At 43.5% G+C, this 24,265-nt stretch overlaps 1 protein-coding gene across 3 annotated transcripts in view; it reads right to left on the bottom strand.

Annotated features, from left to right (window-relative positions):
• LOC102780940 (tetratricopeptide repeat protein 28-like) overlaps positions 1-24,265 on the bottom strand; it is a 181,911-nt gene that overhangs the window by 113,850 nt on the left and 43,796 nt on the right. Inside the window, exon 1 of one of the 3 annotated variants that reach the window (XM_006805911.3) lies at positions 11,158-12,025. The exons of the other annotated variants lie outside the window; for them this stretch is intronic. Coding sequence (XP_006805974.2) covers positions 11,158-11,184 — 27 coding nt within the window. The 5' untranslated portion in view covers positions 11,185-12,025. Of the gene's footprint in view, positions 1-11,157; positions 12,026-24,265 lie in introns of those variants that run through there. 3 annotated transcript variants of the gene reach the window in all.

The following is a 24,265-nucleotide window of genomic DNA, read 5'->3' as shown; positions in this document are numbered from 1 at the left end:
GATTAATGTGTGACTGGACATAGCAATTCCACACTGGCTAACTTCTTACCAAGCATTAACGCTGTATGTCAAACAAGGAGCTAATCGTGGGTTTAGTTTGAAAATATCCTTTGACCTTTTGTAGAGGTCCCAGAATTAATTTTATGCTCCACAGATATCTAATTTTATGCTCTTACGGACTTATACATTTGCAGAATAATGGAAATGTCCTGATATTTTTCTTCACTTAGGAAGCCAGTGAGCCCAGTCCACTGAGGAAAGGGGGGGGGGGAAAGTTTGGCGTTAAAGCGCCTGCTTCTGGTTTATACTGCAGCCAGTGTATAAGATGCTTGTGTACAAAAGCTGATGACTCTACAATGAAACGAAACACAGTAAGGAAAGAAAATCTCAGATTCTCTTGTTTCCAGAACCCGGGGAGACTAATGAATTCACACTTTTACCAATGTGCTGGGCTAGCAGGTTCTCCCAAACCCACCCACCCCCCTTCACTTTCTTCTACCTGCCTCAACTTTCAGTAATGAAATGTGAGAAATGGGCCAATTTACAGCTGAGGGCTGTTTCTTCCTAAGAGACAGAGACATAAAGATGGAGTACAGAGGATATGCAGAGGTAGATGAGGGGGTTTGGATTTAGACAGAGAGAAAAAAGGCAGGGAAAAAAGAAGAAGTTGCGAGACAGGAAAGCAAGATGTTGGCGCTAATATGAGTGTCATCTCTGAGGGAAGACAGAAGTGCTTGAATTGCATTTTTGGCCTTTAACTTCTCTTATACAAAAAGAGACTGGAGCTGAGGAGCGGCTCTTGATCTTTCCAATCAGCTACCATGACAAGAGCTGCTCAGATATTCAACAAGCAGAAACAAAAGAGCACGTCAGCGCGGAGAAGTTCGCTACGCTCAAAAAGTTTGACAAGTAAGATGCAAAGAAGCTGGAGAGGAGTCGGCAGAACAAAGGCAGCGGAAAGAGGGACGAGGTCCTCCGCCATCTGTTCGTAATTACGTTTGAAGTCCACGCTGCAGCCGAAACGCTTTTAAAGTCCAACATTTTCCTATAGAGCAACGCCACAGCGCCTAATCACGACGCTTCTCCTTTAAAAACAAAGAGCGTGACGCCATCCGTGTTGAGCTGGTCACATGTGTTGTTGCTTACAGACAACAGGACAACGCACACGAGTGTTAGTTGTCTGAAGCCACATGTAGAAGCTATGTAGTACAAAATGCATTTCGAATTCACCGAGCGCCGACACACCCACGGCACGTTTGACAGACGTGATGGCAGTTTGGGGGCAGAGCTAAGCAGAGCACAATCCACAGACAAAGCTTTCTGATTGCTGTGACATCACATCTGTTAACTCCTCAAATACCGCTTTGAGACGATGAGCCCAGGAGGAGATGGGAGGGTGTGTGGCTAGATGAATGGGAGGAGTCCCCCCCCCCACACACACACACACACACAACACACACCCTCCCTTTGGGACCAGTTACATTTTCATTTGATAGAAACTGGAAAACCACCATCTGTAATTAGATTACACATAGATAGACGGAATCAGGAATAAAAATCCTTGGTTAATTAACTCAAACCATATTCTAATCAGGTTTTATATCCCCCCACCCCAACAACCCTCCAATCTGAATCTTTTCACAAATCCCCCGAGGACTCACCATCACACATGCCAAGAAGAGAGAGGCACTCAAACAAGATCATCATTTGACACTAATTTCCCAAACAGGAAAGCACTTAAAGATGCAGCCTGATTGTGATAACTAAGCATGTGCATCAAGAGCTAATGAGGAAAAAAAAAAGAAAGAAGCAGTTACAGAATGTGCACAGTCCTATAAAAAGTATAAAGAGATCTCCCTGCCTCGTGTTGTTGTGTGCAAGTTCTCCGACGTGAGCGTTTCCTGCGCCGGGGCGACAGTTTCTGTCATTGCAGGAAACGAGGGCGGAAAATTAAATGAGCCTCTCTTTATGGGAACGAGGACAAGTGGCTGTGATAACAGTCAAAGAGGTGCCTCAGAAGGAGTGTTTGCCCGCCACATTCACATCTCCATTATCTGTCAACCTGCCAGTCCATCTGTCGGTTTGCCACACAGTGCTCCGAGGACTGACAAACTCCATTCACGCGAAAACACGTGTCGGGTGCGATGCGAGGTGAGGAAAAGCGGCACCTTAAATGCCGCACAGAAGTCTTGCAGTTTTACTATTGTTTAACTTTCCAATTATGACTTGTGTGTTAGAAATAAAGAACTGAAGTATTTTATCAAAGCTGTCACGTAGAGAGTCGGCAGACTGACAGCTCATTCGCGCAGCCATTACATTTGTCTCTCACTTTGATTAGAAATACATTTTAAATGTCAAGTCAGTTTTTCTTCCAGAACAAAGCACAGCATGAACAAAACTAAACAAAAAAACAGAGAGGACACCACCGAAACAAGACGTGTAGGAGATTAGACATGTCGCGCTTCAATACCGAGATATGCAGCGCATTCTTCAGAAAACAGCTATAAATCCATATTTACTGTTTTTGAAAATGTGCTTCCTTGATTAACCGAGCCACGTTTCGCCCAAAGACATCTACACACCATGAGATTCGGTCCTTCTGTGCTGATTAAGGCCGTGAAAGCTGTAATTTAATCAGCAACAGGGACAATCCAACTTATTAAATTAGATTTTTACCACAGTGCTAAAAGGCGTGCTTCGCAACACCAACTGGCTGAAAAACACCCGACACTGTCAACAGATTTGCAGCGAACAGGATTTGACCAAATCTAAATTGTTCCTCTGGGACCGAGACCGCGTTGACACATGGAGGGCTGCTTTAATTTCTAAACACCTGCTCACTCTCTACTTAGACTGCAAAATAAATCCAGCACAGAGCATTTTCTCTACTCCAACAAACAACCCTGCTCTGCCATTTCGCTGAGAGTGGTACACAGCCAACCAATCTCCCCCGAGTGTGCCATGAATGTGTGTGTGTGTGTGTGTGTGCATCAGAAGAGCCACCATCACAGCAGCCTGCACCTGCTCTGCCTGAGGCCCGACTCTGTTAGCTATAGGAGTAGCAGCACGATGCAGACATGGAGGAAGGAGAGGATGGAGTGGCAGAAAGCTTGGGGAAATAGATCTGTCGGTGTAAATGTCAACAGCTCAGCTCAAACCAAGTATAGTTAAGCTGTATTGCAGTTGAGAACGTAATATGAATTATTATGAGTTTGGCGCTGTTGAACTAGCTGCGGTGCTATAAATAATGCAATGTCTCAGTTGTGTGGAAGAAAACGCTTCACGGTAGGAAGTTTGTGTGCAGGTTCTGCTGTATCCTTCCACAGATCTGCTTAGAGCAGGCAGCCTGGTGAGGCCTGCTGCTGCTGCTGCTGCTGGTCAGAGCCTGATGGACACATGCAGTCATATTCACTGACAAGACTCAGGCATGGATAATTTCACATGTCCAAATGCCAGCCAGCATAGCTATGTTACAACGATGTCCCCAGGGCACACACGGTTGTAAAACGTGCACAGCCCAGCGGCAACAAGCGAGAAGTATTCAGCGTCTGTAAAATCGAAAACAGCACGCACATTCATTACACCGCTCAACATTTTGACTCAGCAACTTACTAGCTGAGCTCCATACAGCTACAACTTTTCTGTGCTGGTAAAGACAGTATTTTAGCCTCATTCCTGAAGAGGACTGCCGTCTACTTTGTGTAACTGGCGATTTTTCATAGGAAGACACAGAGTGAGTGGGAGGGAGGGCCTCTCCCGATATGTAAATTGGGAGGGTAATTTCACACATGAACCATTACGCCAACTGTCGTGTGCCAAGTTACATTCTTTTGTTCCGGTGACTGATCATGTATGTTTTCTGAAGCACTCAGTGAAGCAGCTGGAATGAGTGTGCATACCATTTTTGGTATTTTTATTGCAGAACACAGAGCAGCGCTACTATACGTGTTCCCGTTCTGCATCATTTCATCATGGAGGACACCCAAACAGGTGGCAAGGAAAGGCAGAAAACACACTTCACTCAGCTATAAATTAAAAAACACTGCTTAAAATAATGTAACGTCACACTGCAGACATTGTGTCTAGTCAGCCCCCTGTAGCAGCGCTCAGCCTTGTACAATATATTTAAACAGCTAAGAAGCTGCTGATGCTTGAGATTTCACAGCGGTAACTGGAGCACTCTCCAGACTGCTGAACAATGGCGCTCTATTGTGGCCTCTGACCTCAGCCGCAGGAATATAGATCAGCGGAGAGAAGTGGAGGAGGGGAATAACAGGGCGCGGGAGGAAACGGAGAAGGCAAAACGATTCGCTATCTGATGGATTATAATATCGCACGGTTTGCATCAATCATGTCCTATCTGACACGAGGATATCGCTCACTTGTCAAGATGACATTTTTCCAAGAGACATCAAGACAAATACCAAAAAAAAAAAGAGTCGCAAACGCATCGGGATACACGAGTTGACGCGCACATATTCATTTACAGATGTATCATTTTTAAGCGGTGATATATTACAGCTGGAAGTGCTAAGGTAACTGAAATGTAAGCTACATTTTTTTATTACGCAGAAAAAAGTATCATACACTTTTTTTGTTTCTGGATCACAGGTGTGGACAGAGAGAGGCCAAGGTGAGACGATGGGACACGCGAACGCTGCCTTGTGCTGTAAGCGGCTGCATCTCTATTAGACTGCAGCAGAAACCCAACTTAAATATATAAAATCTATGAGGTATGAGATCATTTGAGAAGAAGAAGCATGGGGGTTTGTTCTGTAGTCCTCATTACTGACTCCATCTCATCGGGCCTGTCAGTCACCACCTGTCTGTCTGCCTTGTTAAAGAAACTGGAATCATGAATCTCCCTTAGGAGACAAGCCCGCTGAGGATATGGCAGTGCTCTCGGCCCACATATCTTAGCAGCTCCAAACATATGGCTGCCATAAATATCCCAGTATAAGCCTCATATAAATATATCCAAACTTACAAGAGGGAGTAGCAACTAAAGCGAGCCTTGGGAAGCGGAGACAGAAAAGGCTCAATGGGTCGTGCTCGGTGCCATTTCTCGTTCCTTTCGGTGGGATTTTACAGCCAGCAATAAAAGCCTTTCTTTGCTACCCTCGCCATATCCTATGTGGCAAGAAAAGCAAGGAGAGGCAGGGCCAGCTAGGCCAGATTGATGGTGAGGGGAACTAAAACAATCTGCTCTGGGTTTGGTTGTTTCTGTGACCCCTGGAGAAACACTCTGCTGAGGCTGTTGTGTGTGTGTGTCTGCTACACAGTCTGACTACAAAAACAGTGCACAGCACCTATTTCTGACTTAAGAGGCGAGAGGGGCTCAGGCTAATCTCGTTTGCTTCTCTCTTACACTATGTGCCATCTGTCCAAGTGGGCAGTGATCACGAAGATGCGGGGGTTAATTAAGTTATGCTCTTTTTTTCACACTCAATAATCATCAATAATCTCTGAAAGGACAAGACGCTGACCACTCAGGAGGCTGTCAATCCATGGGATGGAACGGCAAGTCCAGGCTTAAGGGCAACAGCTAAGCCACGGACACACTCCTGGAAAATTGAGCCTTCAAAGAAGGGCTTATGAATTCCATCTCTGACAATAGAAGAGATGGAATTAGCGAGAGTTAAGGGCATCAGTATGAGACAGGGTGGTATTAGTGGTGCTCTTCACACGTCTCCATCCAGGCTGGATCACAGGCCCCCTTTGGAACACACTAGACGCGATTGTGTGTCACAACACACAGACTGCATTGGTTGGAGACAGCTGCAGGGCCTGGAGACAGGACCCACTGGAAAGCGTCCAGTGTGGAGTTATAAAGGAATGCAGAGACTGCGGTTTTGGCAGCTGCGCTCTGATAAATGTTGTGAAACAGAGAAAAGTATTCATGCTTTAAGGCCATATGCTGAAGCGATGTGGCTCCAGTGCCATTGACAGCCCTTATTCAAAACATGTTTCACCCAGATTATGTCTAAAGTGCTGGCTCTCATCAACATGCACGGCCGAGCACATAATACAGAAGCTTAACTGATGAAAAGACTGAAAAGAAAAGAGCTTAAGTCCTACACATGACTGTTCCACCTCACAGAAAAAGAAAATGTGTTCCAATTGATGTGGTCCATCAAGTTAGGGCCGCCTTATTCCCCGCGGAGGCACCCAGAGACAGGCACCTTCTGAGCCCCAAGAGCAGCTGACCACACCTCTGGAACAATGACCTCAATAAACTCAAACATGGGTCCATTTGCTCAAACAGAATCACTGGAGGGAGAAGGAATGGTGTAGCAAATCAGAAATGAGTGCTCTGAGGCTCGGAGGAAAACATTACAAATGGACTGTTCTACACATAAATCAATTCTTGTATTTACCACTTGCTATCCAAAAATCCATCTCAACACTCACAGTGGAATGTGCAGGTCCCAGGAATGAGGATTAATGAGAGCAGGATGGCCCAGTCACCATTGTCTCTCCTGTTGTATTTTGACAGCACAGTCCCAGGAGTGCCTTACCAGCAAATGCCTGCAGACCACTGCGTCACAGTACGAGAAAGAGGATGCCTAGCATTCCAGGAAGCTTTTCTTTCTGCCCTCCATCTCTGTCCAGTCCTCCCAGCGGGAGGCAGAGGAATGGGATTAACGGAGCAAGTGCGGCACATAAATGTCACCGGCATTGCTGAGTCGTTGTTCCCCACGCTGCAGCCCTCCTAACTTGACCCAATACCCCGACCCCATCCTATCTTTCCGCTCCCCAGGGGGGGACGGGGCAGCAGGCTGGCCACGTAGCCACATCCAGTTCCGCTTGGTGTGCTGGGCCTTAAATACAGCGCAACATCAGGAACAGCAGGTGCTATCACTCCCTATCATTAATTATACCTGCTGCATCACTCTAGGGCCTCTCACTCCTCAACTCCACATCTCCAAATCACCATCTCTTACACCCTCTTATTCTTAGCCTGTCCCCATTTTCTCTCCTTCAAATCCCAACCACCTAAAAATGACATCAAGCGCTACAGCAATCCCATTTCTTCTCTGCAATATCCACCCAGCGCTCTGCTTATTTCCTACAGAGCCTACAATCTAGATCCCCATTCATTTGTTCCCTGATGTATTTCAATCTTTGTCCAGCACTCCCGCGTCCTCCCAAGTGAGTCCTCCCTCCAGTGACAGCTACGCTGGCTTTCTTCGCTCAGATATCCGTCTTCCAACGGTGTTTTCACATTTTTATGGGTGTTTCCTGCTTTTAATGTATTCCAAAGCTGCTGTGCTGCTGCCAGCCACGAGACGTCACACGGACTGATGGAGAACTGGGAGGAGGAGATAGCCCTTTTGTCAGGGTTCTGGGTCTGAGCAACCCAGGATCCCTGAGCAGCTATGGACTGGCTATATTATATGTATATTTGGTGTTGCTGTCTCTCTTCTTCCTGTTTGCGAATGTGTGTATGTGTTTCTGTGAGCGCCGGTCTGCGGGCGCCTTCAGGCCGGGTGGGTGTGGCCCTGCTGGTGGACTGGCCACACACCTGCTCCTGATCAGGCCTCGTCGGGGGAGCTACTTAAGAGAGTCTTGGAGCTCCCACCGACGCGGGATCATTTCGTGAGACTTCCCGTCAGTTCTCCAGTTGGTCTGTTTGTGAGTGTGAGCTTACCAAGTGAACTGAGGGTACTAACTACTGCCTCTATTTTCCCAGGAAGGATTGCTGGATGAGAGGGCAGCAGACACAGAGTGCACTGGCACGAGGGAGCGGACACACGAGCACAAACACTGGGAGAAGACACGGAGTGGAAGTCGGGAGCACACGGGGATGTGTTATTGTGTTTACAGCTTTTCACTGTAAATAAAGAGCACTGTTTGCATCGCAGAGTCTGCGTTTTGGGTCCTCATTCCCCATATCCCCACGGTCTGCCTGCCAGACCGTGACACCTTTCCCCTCCACAAGTGAGCTCATAAATAATACCAAATCAAAGAGGAAAAGCAGCATGAGAAAATCCTGGAGGTAAAAAGTCAATGAACATGGCCAGAGATGTACGAGTACGCCTGCTGATGGTAAAAGTCAGATTTGAAATGAGTCTTGCCACAGAAATATGAGCATCCTGACCATCTCAGGTGAGAAGGCCTTATGTCAACTGTGTAGTACCCACAGAAACATCTGGCACCTCCACAAAAACAACCAGTAACTTCCTTTGGACTTGGTCACACTGCCACAAGGTATTATGTGAACTTTAAATGCAGGGGCTGGCTTTTTAAGACCACCAACAGGTTGTGAGCCATTCTGCCCAAGAAAACACGGAGTGACCGTGACTTGAAAACACATTTGGCAGCAAAGAAAGGAGAGTGCAGTGTTTTTCAGCAAAAGAAAATCATGGGTAAGGAAAAGAACTTAGTTTTCCTGCCAAGTCCATAATTAATGTCCAAAGCTCTTTGGAGTTGTGTGCACAAACATATGGAGACACCGAAAAACAGCTTTTTTTGATATCCACTGTCTTAAAAGCAACACTCCCACAGGCTCTTCGTTGTCTGGGTGTGACTTGGTGCCTTAAAAGTGCCAGTGCAGGCACATTGCCATCTCTTAGCTGACTTCCTGAGTTACCTTTCCCTACAGGACAGGCACAGACGACATTCCTTAATGCTTACTTCCCTGTATGAAACCCACCCTGTACAGCTACTGCTGCAAAGCCACAAAAATCCACACAGCATTTTTTTACCCTTGCAAACACAAAACACAAGTAGTTCTTCAAAGACCAACAAAAAATAAGCCATCTCTGTGGAAAATAATGATTATCAATACATACACCTTTACTGAACCAGTATTGGAAATAAAAGTCCAAAGCAGCCTTTAGTCATATGTCTTCCCGTCCACGTTTTAAGCTTGTATAACATGGACTTTCTTAATCAGCTCAGTTGTTCAAACCAAGTCTGTCAAATCAAAAGTTAATCTCACAATCCCCCTGAATGAAAGCATTTTCACGCTCCTTTCTTTCCACAACAGACAAGCCGGTCTGACGGCAACATTTCCTCTCTCTGCTCAACATTGCAGATTAAGAATTTTGACTCATTACTATTAGGAGGAGGTGGATGGGACACTCAACCTGAATCAATATGACTCTCCCACACTTACATTGATTGCTCATGCTCTACAAGTGTAGCAAAGAGACAGAAAGAGAAGCTGATAAACACAAGAGAGGGGACCTGAGGACTGTTTGTGAAATTAGTTTGTGTGCACTTTCTCAAGTGAGCATTGGATTCAAAAGAAATTGCTTTCTCCACAATATGGAGCACAATGGCTGCTTTCTATTCCAGTAAACTGCATGTTTTTTTTGTTTTTTTTTGCACTACCTAGGTTGGAGGACATCTTTGGCAGCCTACCAGAGTTCAGGGTGAACAGACAATGTCAGACACACAAAAACACACACGCTATTTGCATGGCAATTCAAAATATTGAACACTGCTCTTTGGGTCTGCGTTTTCTGCTCTAAGTGCTTGTGCTCATCCATATGCATCTTGCATCCTATACAACCAACAGGTTAATTAATCAACATCAGGCGAAACTGAGTAACCATTTTGCTCTTTGAAATGAATCCCCAAAATGAGCGCTCTGGTGCAACTCACCTCACTGAAATCCACGAAAAATAATCTACACATATGACAGACAGTGTATCTTTATGGTGTTTTCAAGTTGAGTACACATGACTGAAGGGCTGGGGGCAGGAATCAGTTCCTGCAGCGTGGAAAGGCTTTTAGTCCTCAAAGGGGGGGGAAACCTAACGGATGATTCTGGCAGACACACTGCACAGCTGTAGAAATCATTAGGACGTGCTCGCAATTTATTTTCTGTGTTGATAATTCAACATTAAGGAGCTTGGGTTTTATAATTTGCTTTCATCTCATCTTTCAGGAAGAGATTAGCCACATTAATGACACTTGATGGAGAACAAACAACACAGAGATCTAATTTAGGAAACAGCACTGAAGACCTACAACCAGTGCTAGTGGTAGTGGTTACACTGTTAATTTACCAGTGCCCTGAATAGCCACAAAGACAGATCATCATCAAGTTGCAGCTGAACAGGGGGAAAAAGATCTGGGCCAGGAGGAAAAATCCTGCAAGTGTTTATGCTGCTGTCGAACAAAGTCTTCTGAATGATCCAAAACAGCTGACAAATGAAGGAAAGGACTTACTCATCCTTTCATTTTTTTTCTCTCTCCTTTGAATCTAGACCAGAGTAAAGCTGCTTCTGTAAAGGGAAAAACTGTTTCTTGTCAGACAAGTGCCCCCTGCTGGTAAAAATCCTAATCTTAGGCATTTTTGTGCTACTATTTTTTTCCCCCTTTTTTTTATTTTTTTCTTTACAGACCCCAGATGATTTTCAGATATTTTCCATGCTGTAATACCCCACGGCTATGAAAACTGAGCAGTGATAGAAAGCAATAACAATACAACCTTGAGAGTAAACGTATATCTGATCATGGAAACAAGAAACCTGGACACATGTTTTAGTAATCCTAAAGAGAAAATAAAATGCTAAAAGAGGCATTAAAGAAGTGGTGCCGGTTTATTCTGAAACTTTTAGCAGAATGTTTCCTTTCTTTTTCCACCCACTTTTAAACCTGACGAGATTATTTTTCATTTTGACACTTGATTGGGCGATTTATATTCCCACAACTCCAGAGGTTCACTGCCCAACGCATTAATCACTGATGTCTTGATTAGTCCAGATCAGGAACGCAGGGCTGTCGGATGTTGTAAAGAGGTACAGGGCATACACGACAGCAGTATATGGGTTAACATGTTCTTCGTCAGTGCATGACACATTTTATTCCCTGGCATGTGCACTAGTAATGTGAAATTAAATTACATGTTATAATTAACATGTGATTACTGTACTCGGAATCATTAAAACGGATTTTCTGTGGCAGAAAATATCCATAAAGATCAAAGTGTAACGGAACAGAAACTTGCTCGTCCTTATAAACTCTGCTTTGGCTACAGTTTAATATAGTTTAGTGCACAACGTTAATGTGATTACTACTATAGGTGTAGCCGATCATTGTAGTAAGCGAACAGGCAGAGCGGCAGTCTGTGGCCGAGCCCCTCTGCCCAACTTGTGATCTACTAGAGAAACGTTATCATCAAAATATCTCAGAAACACTCACCTTCTTCCGGGGCTGCCATTTCATCATATTTGTAAACCAAAATGGAACAGCATTAAGATATTATATGAGAAAGGAATGTAGATTCAAAGAAATCCAGAGCGCAAGTCATGCTGCCTCTCGACTTCCCTCGATTTTGCAGCAGATTTTCTCCAAGGAGCTATGCATGATGGTGTGCGAGTCTCAGCTTTGCGGCAATTTCGGGGTAGACAGCACAGTCAACAGAAATCACACAACGGTTAAATCCACAACTGAAGCTCGGAGGATAAATCAGAGACACATTGTGTCAACTGACACTGTTTGCGTGAAAGGTTCCTGTGCGTAAATCCAAAGTAGGAGTCCGTAATGAACCCGGTCCCTCTTCACTCGGCACGCAAGATCAGCGCCACCGGGACCAATCGGGATCTTGTTTCAGGAAGATTTATTCTTAAAGTTTTTTCTTTAAAAGAAGAAGAAGAAGAAGGAGAAGTCTTCCCTATAATTAGGTTACAAAATTTAGTCCAGCGCGGTGCGAATAAACTGTGTCCAATCTGTCCTAGTCGATGCGGAGCAGACCACAGGGAAGCGAAATGACTACCAAAATGCAAAAACACTCATCACAAGTGGTCAAATCCCGTTTTCCAGCGGCCGAAACACACTTTTGGAAGTATTCGTAGAGAAATAGTCACACAGAGGTCGGTGGAGACGGCGCGACAGGCAAAGATTACTTTTATGAGAAGGGGGGTTCAAGCACCAAAAAAAAAATCCCTGGAATTTCTGCAGCTGGAAGGATATCCTGGTTCACGCAACAGCAAAAAAGAAAAAAAGAAAAGAAAAACCGGACTACAGCTTTCTGATGACTTCCTTCCCTGCGCTCCTCCAGCCTCACAGTTTAGAGACTTGTAGCAGTGGAGCTGAGCGGTCGTAAGGTAGCAGGGTCATAGCGCCGCCGTCCAAAGACTTGCCAAAAAGTACGCTTTACATTTACGCACTTAGATGGTGCTGCCACCCAGACAGGAGGCGGGCTGTGGATTGGTGCGTCGCTCAAGGACACATCCCTAGATCCTAAATCCTCGAGCAGTCTCTCTAACCACGTGCCAATTGCTGTGGCAGCCCAACATGCTTTAAACACAGGACAGGGTTTTGTGATTTGCAGGAAATGTCCTTCTGTCAGTTTAAGTTGTTGGTATAGCCCTCACATTCCAACAAACAATAGTTACACAGAAGATGATTAAAGCTGTTCAGTTCAGTATGAATCTAAAGAATATGTGATTATTTTTTTTCAAAAATCTCCTATGGCGTGACCACGTCCCTACAAAATAAATGAATCTGGGATACTTTACCAAAGCCAAGAGGTGGGTGTATCTGACATCAAAAACAAACTCTGCAGGTTAAATGTTTGGCATCAGCCACTACTTTTTATATGAATACAATTTTACAAATTCTTAGAAACATAAATGGAAACTAAAGTTTGTTTTTGTAGTCTTTTGCGATAGCCTTTGCACATCGGTGTATTCCCTTTACTGTGGACTGTTTTTTCAGCTGCTCATCTGTCTGGTAATCATCTTTGCTCGCAGCAGCGATGCATCCATCGCTTTCTCTTTCACATTTTCTGTGACGCTGCGTTCACTTTTGTAAACAACAGACATTCAAAATGTTGGATATTGTTTAAATATGTGGGATAATTGGACTGGTAATGCTGTGCACTCCCACATAAAGAGGGACGACTGTTGACCTTAGGCTGCTAAAAAATTTAAGTGTCCAACCTCACAAAGAAGTGAATCTGTTAGCAGGTCATCACAGTATAAACGGGTGTGAATAAGCTCAAAAAATTCAAATAACACTACACAGTGCTGCTGCATGAGCTTGTTGCCTTGATCATTCTCAATAGAAGCTACTGTCCTTGATTATTTTGAATATTTTCATGTCAAGAAGAGACTGAATTCACACATAAAGGGTACAGTTTACAAAGGACAGAGAGCCTTGGACACTGGAGACAGCTACAGCCCTGTTTCTATACACTTTGCGTGTTTCTTCCTGCTGAGCGGAACTGTCAGATGCAATAAACTGTGCAATATGTTACCGCACATCAGGGATCTGACATTGCGAAATATTATTGGTGAGCACGGTTTAAAAAGACCTGCTTCTTTTAAATTAAGAACAGAGGAAACGATAACAAACAACACACTGGAATCACCGTCAGAGACACACTGAAGAAGAATGACTATCAGCAGACGATGAGTTGAATTATCAGTGTCTCGTTCTGCCACTGGCCTTTTTCTAATCTTCTAATCTGTGATTCAGTTTTATAAAATTCTATGATTAAAAGTGCTCTTTCAACAATAGTGTCATGAGGGGCTCAAAACCTTCACAACAGTTCAGGTATTCATTTATAATGAATATTGCTTTTGTTGCCTGATAATAAAAGAGGAACAACAAAAAAACCCTAAAAATAAACATCAGAAATACCCAGAATTTTTCAATCAGTGCACCACCGCTGTCATCAGAAAAACATATCTAATGATGCTGAACCCAGCTCCTGCAGCAAAAACATAGACTACTCATCACCAGATACACGATTGAGCACTAAGAGAGTACCAATAAAAGCCCCTCTCTCTATTTTTCAGAAATGAGCTCAAATAAGGGGAAAGCTGGATTAAAGAAATGGTCAATATTGAAGTGCAGGTGAAACCAGTTTAACCAGTAGGCTTGTGATTTAAATTGGTTTAGGTAATTGACTCTATGGAGCTGTGAGTTTGTCAATAAACTAGTGTGTCTTCAGGGTCAGCTGGGTCCGCAGTGCACCTAGGGGTCACCAAGATAACAAAAGGCAGCCGGAGGAGGGGCGAAGCTGACATATGGCCCGATGGACAAACTCCTGCTGCGCAAAATGAGTCCGTGAAACACTCGGATGAACACAAACACTGTCACTGCATCCGCATCCGCAGCTGGCACTGTGATCAAAGCACACATTTGTAGTCAAGAGAGGTGGGAGTTATGTGTGCCTGTATTATACAGTGTCTATATTTTTCCCTAGCTTGTATTCCCATGGCCACAAATGCCTCCTGTTGGGTCTGTGCAGCACACCACACGAATAAGATACTATTTACACTTGTGCTCTCTTTCATCCACACACGGACGCTCACACATTAAAGCCCCACTTTCTAAAGCAGGTTTACACAGGAGATTGTTTCATAAAAGGCGTTTTTGATGACCAATCAAAGGCCAGCTCAGCGCGCTGTTCAGCAACAGCCTGTCATCTGGCATCTCCATACAGAAGCAGGCTCCCTGTGCGTGCCTCTGCTTTCCCAATCACAGCCGCACAGGAAATCAGACTCCAGCCTTCAGAGGGAAACAACCAACCCCCGCCCCCCAACTCTCCCCCCTCTTTCATTTTCCACAACTTGGAGCTGTTTAAAAGTTTGCGCTTCCTTTTCTTGTTCTTGCCAATAACGCCCTCAAAAATGTCTCCGCTGTATGTTTTGTTCAGAGGGTTGGTGAGTTAGGCTCGTCTGCTGGCGTTGGACAACTGCATTACAATAAAACGGATTCAAGTAAGGCGCAAACGTCTGTCGCTCTACTACTACATACGTTTGCACTGCTGTGATACAACACTGTGGGCCAATGTCGTCACTGAGGATTGCGAAGGCAAAATGTTTAGAGAGGCGCCACTTCAGGGATGTCATTGCATCACTTAATCATAAAATGTTTCTAGTGAAATGCCTCATAGCTGCTAAACCTTTCCACAAGCCACACATTTTATTTGGTCAAACGCTTGGTTCAGATCTGACATAGCCCGATCGGGTGCAATCAACACCCAGGCAGCCTTGTTCAGACGCTTTATGTCCCAAACTGACCTCATCTTGCACAGGTGCATTTAAAACTATTTCTTAAAAGTGAAATTTGACTATTAACTGTACATATAAGTCATTTTACTGAGCTGAGCTCACAGCATTCCCCGTCTTATTTGCTAGATGCCTTATACTTCATAACTGGAAGAACGCTCTTCCACAACTTCATAACTGGGTGGAGGAGGAATCATCCCATCATAAATCTGAACTGCTTAAACACAGTCTCTGAGGCTCCACCCAAAAGTATTATTAGAGCTGGCAACCTGTCTGTCGCACTTTGCGACTGAATAGAAGGAGAACTGAAAAGGTATTTAACACACGACTGAAGAATAGCGATCCAAAAGCTCTTCCAAATGTCTGAGTGTAATTTATCCCAGCACTCACTCTGAAGTCCAACATCAGAGTGTCGCTGAGCACCGTCCGCCCCCTCTCTGAAAAAAACAGCATCCTTTTAATTTTAGGGGCTGAGGATTTAAACCAGTAAAGCACACACACTAACACACGCAAACACAAGGATATGTAATGTCTAACGTCCTCTGTACAGATATATTTACAGGTTAACGTAACAGTACAAACATGGCAGTCACCGCGCTGTTCGGTAGCTATAAAGTGTAAGCGCTTCATGTTGGAAGACGGCAGAACAGACATTTGGTAAACCTCGCAGGCATTCGAGATTCATAAAGCAAAAAGTCTTGAAAGCTCATTTGTTCCAGCATCGAAATTTAAAACATAAGAATATAATTTACGCTATTTGACGGATTGCTTCCACTGCGCGACATGGCAGACGGATGAATCTGTTTTGAAATGCTTAACAACATTAGAACAATAAAAGTGTTAAACAGCAATGACACCCACCACTCTGCTGTGCCGTACATCACTGAAAACAAATAACCCTCATCAGCATTTACTCATTCACCTCTTTTACACAGCTGTATTCTTAGATGATGTTGTGTCAGAATGGAGCCTGCTGTGGACTCTGTGAGATGGCTGTTCGTGTGTGTGTGTGTGTGTGAGCGCGTGCATGCATGTGTCTTAGTTTGAGCTTGGTGTTGATTAAGTGTCTGGAGCCTGAGGGGGGATAATGAGAGCTTCTAATTAATGAGCCTGTGCATATCTCAGAGTCACAGGGTCCTATCTGCAGAGAGCAACTCATACACACAACCACACACACGTACAGATATATATACATGCACGCATACACAGAAACACACCTCAGTGCACTGTGGGGATTTATCCCTGCGCTTCACAGTATTTTCTCCAGGGAAGCCCAGCTGGGAGTGTGTCACTCTGGCTGCTGTCCCTGATAAGTGTCCTCTAATAGGGATGGATGGGGGTTATTGAGCCCCCGCTATGAGAAGGTCACATGCATTGACCACCCAATGTGCCCCCAAGCTAAGGCTGATGTCACAGGCCCTGAAAACCGTCACAAATCTTATTTGTTTGCTGGGTCTTCGTGTCACATCCCGACCAACACAACTGAGTCTTTGTAGAAGAACCAATTTACATGAAGTCAGACTACAGTGAAGAACAGGGCAAAATATTTGCTCACCAGTGCGAGAAAACTAGGCTGAATCCTTGTGTTGGCAGCTGCATCATTATAGCAAATCCAATTACCAGTTTGTCTGAGTGGGAATGTGCTACACCTTCTTAGACTTAAAGATATTTTCCAGTATAAGAAGAGAGCATATATGTATCACAGAGACACATATAACTGTCTTCCTACAAAAACATATAAGAACATCACTTGTTCCAGTTCAGTGTCTACAGTGTAAGAGCCAGTGACAAAGACACAGAGCAAAATAAAACACAACAAAGAGACACTGTTATCTTTATTTAACTAACCCCGGCACATTAACACTCTACAGTTTTTATCATTATGTGTGCTAACCAAGCAGGTTATATGTTCAGATTATGATCCCATTTATCAAACAACATGTTTTTTTTTCTAACTGATACATTATTTATAACACTGATACAGATACCAATCATTGGTGATGCAAAAATCCAATATTCTGATACACAAGCTGCACATAAAACATAAAGAGAAGATGTGTTAATTGACATTAGATTACTTGTTCACACTGTGCTCCGATCACCTGATTGTTGTGTTTCTATAGTTTTATTTTCTTTGCATGTTTGAATTGGATGGGTTGTTATCGACATCTGGTGAGAATTTCATGTCAATAGCACCTTTAGAAATATATTTAGAAATTGGTTAGATGTTCAGTACTTATTTTACCCGCTATAGCTAATATCAGCCAATAATCCCAAAAGGTTGATTTTGTTCATCTGGACGTAGCGATTTCAGTCATCCAAAGTGACTTCTTCAGTCTCAGCTGATTGCAGGTTTCCCCAGCCCTATAAACAGTACATTTGCACAATAACTGAAGTTATACCACTGAATGAAAAATGGGCTGTGAGGTTGGGGAAACCTGCAATCAGCTGAGATTGAAGAAGTCACTTTGGGTGAGTGACGAAACGTTTCTCCCACTGAAATCGCTACGTCCAGATGAACAGAATCAACCTTTTGGGATTTACTTACCTGGATGATTGAGCGTGCATCGAGACATCAGCTAATAATGTCATTTAGGTTTTACCGCTAACATGATGGCAAAACCCATTTCTTCTACCATAAGTTTAGCAACACTTTGCATTTCTTTGAAAGTTCAGGTCCACAAATCTCATTCCATTTTTGGCTCATGTGCTTGAAACTGTGACATGTCTTGATAAACCCGCCAATGAGTAAGAAGTAAAAACAAGTATCAGTGCTAAACAATAAAACGGTGAAAGAAAAAGAGAAAGAAATCTGTGGCTTGAGTTATAATCACGAGTCAAATGTGTCAGCCAGTGTGCGTATTGCAGTTAATTTGCAACTTGTGAGTTGAAGCCATAAAACATCTCTCCAATGTAGAACATCCATGCATCTATTCATAAATAATTTAACAGAGGCCTCTGGGGTGTTTTAACCATGTCCTGATGTACCCAAAAGCCCATGTTATTTCCACAAAGGAAACATAAACACTCTTATCTGCAGTCTACACAGCATGTGATTATACAATTAAAAGCTCTTTTTCTTTTTGAAACATTCTAGAGTTTAATCAGTGATTCCTCACAGTCTTAATGTGTGATAAAGACACACGATTATAATCTTTTTATTCTCCTTAAGTCCCATCCACTAATTTTCTCATCTTCCTTTCCCGTCTTCCAATCACACTAATGAAGAAGGGCTTGTTTATCCCCCGGAGTCCCTCGGCAGTGCATTTCTGTTCCGACTTTATGCAAAGAGAGAGACCTTTGCTTTGGAGATGTGTTTAATAATTCAGTGGTCTTGGACACGGATGAAACGGGCTCCAGCATATTGTTTCAATCAGACCGGCAGTTAAATAAGCACTGGGGTTTGACGTCTGTGGCAGGATCAATAATAACAGTGTTGCCACACACTCCAACGCATGAGACCGAGATCCTGTGTGGTCCCCCTCAGTCTATACACTAAACTTAGAGATGGAACAGGACAATGCATTCGAATGTGTTTGTGTCTATCTGCTTCCACGAATACAGATATACACACACATAAAAACACACGAAACCATGCTGTGGCCGGACCCACCCATCTCTACTCCCTCATTTAGAAAAGCCCCAAAACCAAAAGTATGCCTCTCTTTTTCAATTACCTTTCTTCCCACCATCACTACCACACCAAATCCATCTAAAATTTCCCAGTCTCTTTTTCCTTTCTCTCTCATATCGAATGTATCCATGTGTTACCGTCACACTCCTACACATGCACACACACACAAAGTCATACCACAGTCTGGTAATCATACCATGCACATTAAAGCATTAAAGCTACAATTTATGACTGATGATCTCTTGAGCAGACTACAATTAATTGAAACTAACTGTGCAAATATTTGAGTACTCATAAAATCCTCGGTTTGGTTACTCAAAGTTGTTAAAGGCAAATTCATGAAAGCCAGACAAGAGACTGTGATTTGCTTTAACAAAGTATTTTTTACTCAATAATTATACCATAATACCTTCATACTTAAGGCCTATTATGCCAATGACAGCTCTTCCTGCCCTCACTAATCTAATCCTGAGAGAGCACATCAGTTGAGAATGAACTCTTTTGAAGCGAGGAGATTTAAAAATAATACAGTGGACTCAGTAAAAAGTCCTTACTTATGCAGAGTGGCAATCGGTAGAAACACAGTTGGGGTGTTGAGTACAGTAGATGCTTTAGCGTGACGCTTCCTGTCCCATCGAGCGCACGTAGCTCGTGATCACTGCTGTGAAGAGATTAGGCCAGTCTACTCCTTAATCACTCTGACTTGAGATGAAAGGGGTTAAAGTCGGATTAGGATTAATGTGTCTTGGTAGAACAGGTGATAATCCTTTAAATTAGCCATGTAGCACAGGCGGGCCTCTTTTTCATCTCAACACCTGACTTACGGGTTGAAATACAGAGAGCTCAGATACAGGAAAGTAGCGCTGTTGTTGCCCTGATTAGTTGTCTTCCTTCACCCTGACCACTCAGATAGCAGGCAGTGCTCTAATGCATCAGCAAGATGACTTCATTTGCATGCAGGCGATGTTTTTCGAGTGCGGCTGAGTCAAACAGCTGTGCTCTCTGCTTCCTCTGAGACGAGGGTTATGTAAAGCGCACTTTTATGATTCGAGATCCTTTATTAACAGGTGGCTAACAGGATGTCCTCGGGCAAGGTACGGCAAACACTTTGAGAGAAGTACGGCAACCCGGTGTTATTGATACGCATCATGTAGCGGCTCGGTAACTGATCTAACGGAAGAGGGAAGTCGTAGGGGGGGGTTTGACTCCACTCCAAGGACAGAAATGCTCCAGTCCATTCCTATCAGACTCTTCACACATGCTGCCTCTCACCCCCACCAGCTTCCTCCCCTGCTGTCAATCCTCCTTGTCTTCTGTTTGACTTTTCTACTCAAATCATCTTCATCCCACTCCAGCTCAAGCTCCTGTCAGCTAAGAGTCTGCAAGAAAAGAGTCCTAGGAAAAATACACCTGGGACAAAATGACTCTAAGTCAACTCTAAGGCTGTAACACAAAACCCAGGACTGTCCATACACCTGTCAAAAGATGGCTAATTAGCATTTTTGGGCCAGGAGTAGCAGTGGTGCTGAAACTGCTCCCCACAGAGCTGCTGTCTGCTACCACAGCTACCAGTTTGGCCAGTGGGTCTGCTCCAGTCCCAGCCATCTGGCTAGCCTGCTAATATCCGATCCCTCTCCCCGACTGGTCGGCCGAAGAAACAAACGCAACCTTAAATAAGGTCAGGACGCGCTAAAGTAGCCCAGAAGAGTGAGAGCAGTGGATTAAAACTGAGGAGGGACGGGATGTGACAGATAAACTAATTGTTGAGAGCTAAAGTAAGAGAGGAACCGTAAGAGACAGAGAGGACACTCCTTCCTTTAAACGACCACCCTGTGTGAGGCTCAGAGACTGATGAGTCCGCCTGTCTGTGTTTCCACACTGTATGTGTGTGTGTGTGTGTGTGTGTGTGTGTGTGTGGGGGGGGGGGGGGGGGGGGGGGGGCACGCGTGTGTGTAGGAGAGAGAGTACAGCATGTAAGCATGCGTGCACGCATGAATACAATCTCGCGTTTCTCAAACAGATCATGACAGCTCACAGCCGGAAGGAAAGCTACATTTCACCCACAATTCAGCAGTGATTCGTAGATCCACAGCGGGACGTCCGGGATAGATGGTTATTTGGAAGGTCATTAGAACTGCGGTTGATAAAGCACAGAAGAAAGGTTTCCACTCAAGTATGAAACCTATTAAATATTTACATTCATATTACCGTGACGCTGTAAAGAATATGATTGCACTTTATTTCTTGAGGTAAGATGCGGGGAAAAAAATGGTGAATCACACGCCCCGCTGAGCTTTTCCATCCCAGCACGATATCAGACTCTTTATTTTGAATCCCAGCTCTGCAGTTCACCTGCTTAGTGTCGGAAAGCCTGAGGCAGACAAAAATATTTCAATTTGGGGCAGGTTGATAAGTTAAACATGTTTCTTAGTCTGATGACTGTGATGTAAATAAATAGGCTTGATGTGCAGGATGTCCTCTGGTGGAATCTGTGCAACAAATAACAGGCTATAAAAAAAAGAATGGTTTTAAATCCACTGGAGGTTCAACAATGCAAACAAATCTGTATCTGAATGCATAAACGTTGCCTTCACCTTTTCAAAGTGTCATCTGCTTTAATACTCAATTAAAGCAGATGACAATTAATAATCTAATTGGGGAGATTTTAAAAAGTCAAAAGTTTTAAAGGTAAAGGCTTTGCCTTTGCAAAGAACACATCGCTGATACATTCACCTGATACAGTGTAAGTAAATGCAAATTTAAGTGAGAATCCATCGTGTAGCAGAGAGCAAGCAGTGCAAACATCAGCAGTTTTGAGAGTAGGTTACTCTCTTCCTCTGACCCTCATTCTTTCTTGACTCTCAGTCTCTCCATCTCTGTCTCGCACTCTTCTTCCCCCTCCGTGGCCCGGCCAGGACTTCTCTGTCCTTCATCCTCATTCTATTTCATGCCTCGTCCTTCTCTTGCTCAGTCCTCATCCATCACCACTCGCACCCTGCACTTCGCACTACCTCCCCACCCCCACCCTTTCGGTACACAGCTTGGCCAGATACAGATGCAGCCTTCAGTTAGCCTCAGCGCTGACACACTCCTCTGTGACTCATCACTTCATCTGACTCGATTTAGCATTCATCACATCACAACATCTCTATCACCGTCCAGCTACCGGCTGAAACGCACTGGAAAAACAGAGGCCTGTTTTTGCCAGATCAAAATCTGTGTTGTAACTAAAGGCAATCCAATATTACGATGCTGTTATGATGATGCTTCAAGTGAAAAAGGCTCATTTTCTGGATTTATTCTTAGTTGAATTCAATCATTTCATGAGCCTGGACATGACTCATGATAAAGAGCTACTCAGAGTGGTAGAGTTAAATGGTGGTTATAAACCAGCCCTTTGTCACTGTCAGTGCATCAAAAATGCCATTTTATCAAAGCTGCTGGCGTCTCCAAATTAAACACAAGGTGACCTTTGGCCTGTCATTTCCAGCTTGTTGCTAACGGATGTTTGTAAAGAACCCCTTACATCACACTTAGATCATGTTTAACTCACCGGATTGTAAAAGGCAAAATGTTATTAAGAGGTTTACCTTTTCAACGCTAAGTCTAATCCTTAGCAAACGCAAATTGAAATAATATTTCAAAATTTCCACTTATGGATGATTGCAAAGGAGTGATGCATGACATTTACACAACTCTAAGTAAACATCATTTTCAGGTCCAATGTTCTATTTCAAACCACAGGCAATCCTAACTGTAAGCAAATAGTCTTTAGTGACCAAAACTGAAACAAAAAATGATCTAAAAGGCGACTTTACCACACCCACTGAACCTAACCATGAAAGTAAAACAAAAGAGGGTTATGAGAGAAAAATACACAAATCAGCAAATGTAAACACAGCAAAACAAAGTTCAGAATGTTTTGAACAGTTTCCAAACCACAGTTCCCTGACTGACACTCTCCTGACTCACTCCACCACCTCCTCTCCGCCCGCCTGATGGTGGCTAGTTATCTCTTGGCATATAACAATGTGTCAAGGCCCAGCTGCCAAAGGACACCTTGTACAGAATTTGGAGATGACAGTAGTGCTGACAGAACAGTAGTACTTCACACTCTGGGATAAACTTGATGGAAAATGGGAGGATGAATGGACACAAGAGAGGTAAACCACTGGTTCAGTGTGCTTGGAACAAGCTAGTGTGTAAGCTGTGTTGCCCAGTCGTAACACTAGAGCCACAATCACTGACCAGGAAACAGATATAATGGATCAGTACTGACCTATCACAGATATCTCAATATCAGCATGTAAGTCTTGTGAAAAAGGAGTTTTATCAGGAGTCTGTGCAGTGCTGCAAAAACTAAGCACACAATTACTGTTTTCATACTGATTAACAGGATAAGTAGCTGCCAGGTGCTGCTAGTCACATGCATTTTATTAACTGATCTTCAGTGAGTTTGGTCACCTCTATAAAAGCAGAAATTTTGATGTTTTCTGGAGCATTCAGATTTTAGCATGTTAAATGTTGAATTTCACAACAGTACGATTAGAAACAAGCATAAGTTGTTTGGAAGGAGAAAACCTTTTCTCTCTAAAAAGAACACAGTGATATTTTGGGAGGCAATATTGTATCGACACAGAGACACTAAATTATTTATTAAAGAAATAAAAATACTCTGGAAATACTGTAAACAAGAGGGCCCCTCTCATGCACCCCGATCCTGAGATACTGCTAGCTGAGCCAACACACTTAGCTTGTCAAAACTATCAATTCAGAGGAAGCTAATTGCTCAGTCACACAAATACAAACAGGGCAACGACCTCTTTGCATCTACAAAAAAAAAAAAAAGGGTGGCGCAGAGCTTGAGTGTGTTTCAGGTTTTGATTGCAAGGAGTCTGCGCAAGTCAACCTTTCACATCCCAAACACAGGAGAAAATCTACAACAGACTAAAACACAAAAGAATCGAGGTGTTGCAGCGGCCCAGTTAAAGTTCAGATCTCAACCTGACTGAAATGCTGTGTTGAGACCTTAAGAGAGCTGTGGATAAACAAATGCTTGCAAAACCGAAGCAATGTTGTAAAGAGTGCGCCAAAATTCCTCAACAATGACGTGAGACACTGATAAAGTCAAATGTGAAGTTATTGAAGCTATTGCTGGTGCTACAAACTACGTGACATAGGGTGTACTTAGTTCTCCCAGGACTGCATGGTAAAGACTGTGCGTGTTAGCCGATGTGCACTGATACCAAATCTTTTCTTATAGAGCATAATTTAGAAATGATGTCACCAGATTGTGCGTCCAGCACAGCAGATTTCACTCCACTGTTTCTATCAAGCAGACTATTTATAACAGCTGGCCACGGTTTTGTAGCGTCAAGTAGAGTCTTTAGAGTCAGATGCTAAAACTATCCCTTTTCTTTTCAACGTATCTAACACACTGTACAGTATGTTTTTGCATATATACATACAGATATATATGTATAGAATCAATAATCACACTTTTATTCACTAAAACATAGATGTATTGGCCCCAAAGACACAATATCACTGTACCTGTTGTCAGCCTGAACTGATCTGTAATAAATGTGGCTTTTGGATTCCTTCAAACCAAACAATATAAGCCTCTTCTTTAAAGCACAGGGGCTTTAAAGGG

This window comes from Neolamprologus brichardi, chromosome 12 (genome assembly GCF_056152115.1).
Source record: "Neolamprologus brichardi isolate AB-2024 chromosome 12, ASM5615211v1, whole genome shotgun sequence".
NCBI lineage: Eukaryota > Metazoa > Chordata > Actinopteri > Cichliformes > Cichlidae > Neolamprologus > Neolamprologus brichardi.
The sequence above is the reverse complement of the archived record's forward strand: the minus strand, read 5'-3'. Positions and strand labels throughout refer to the sequence as shown.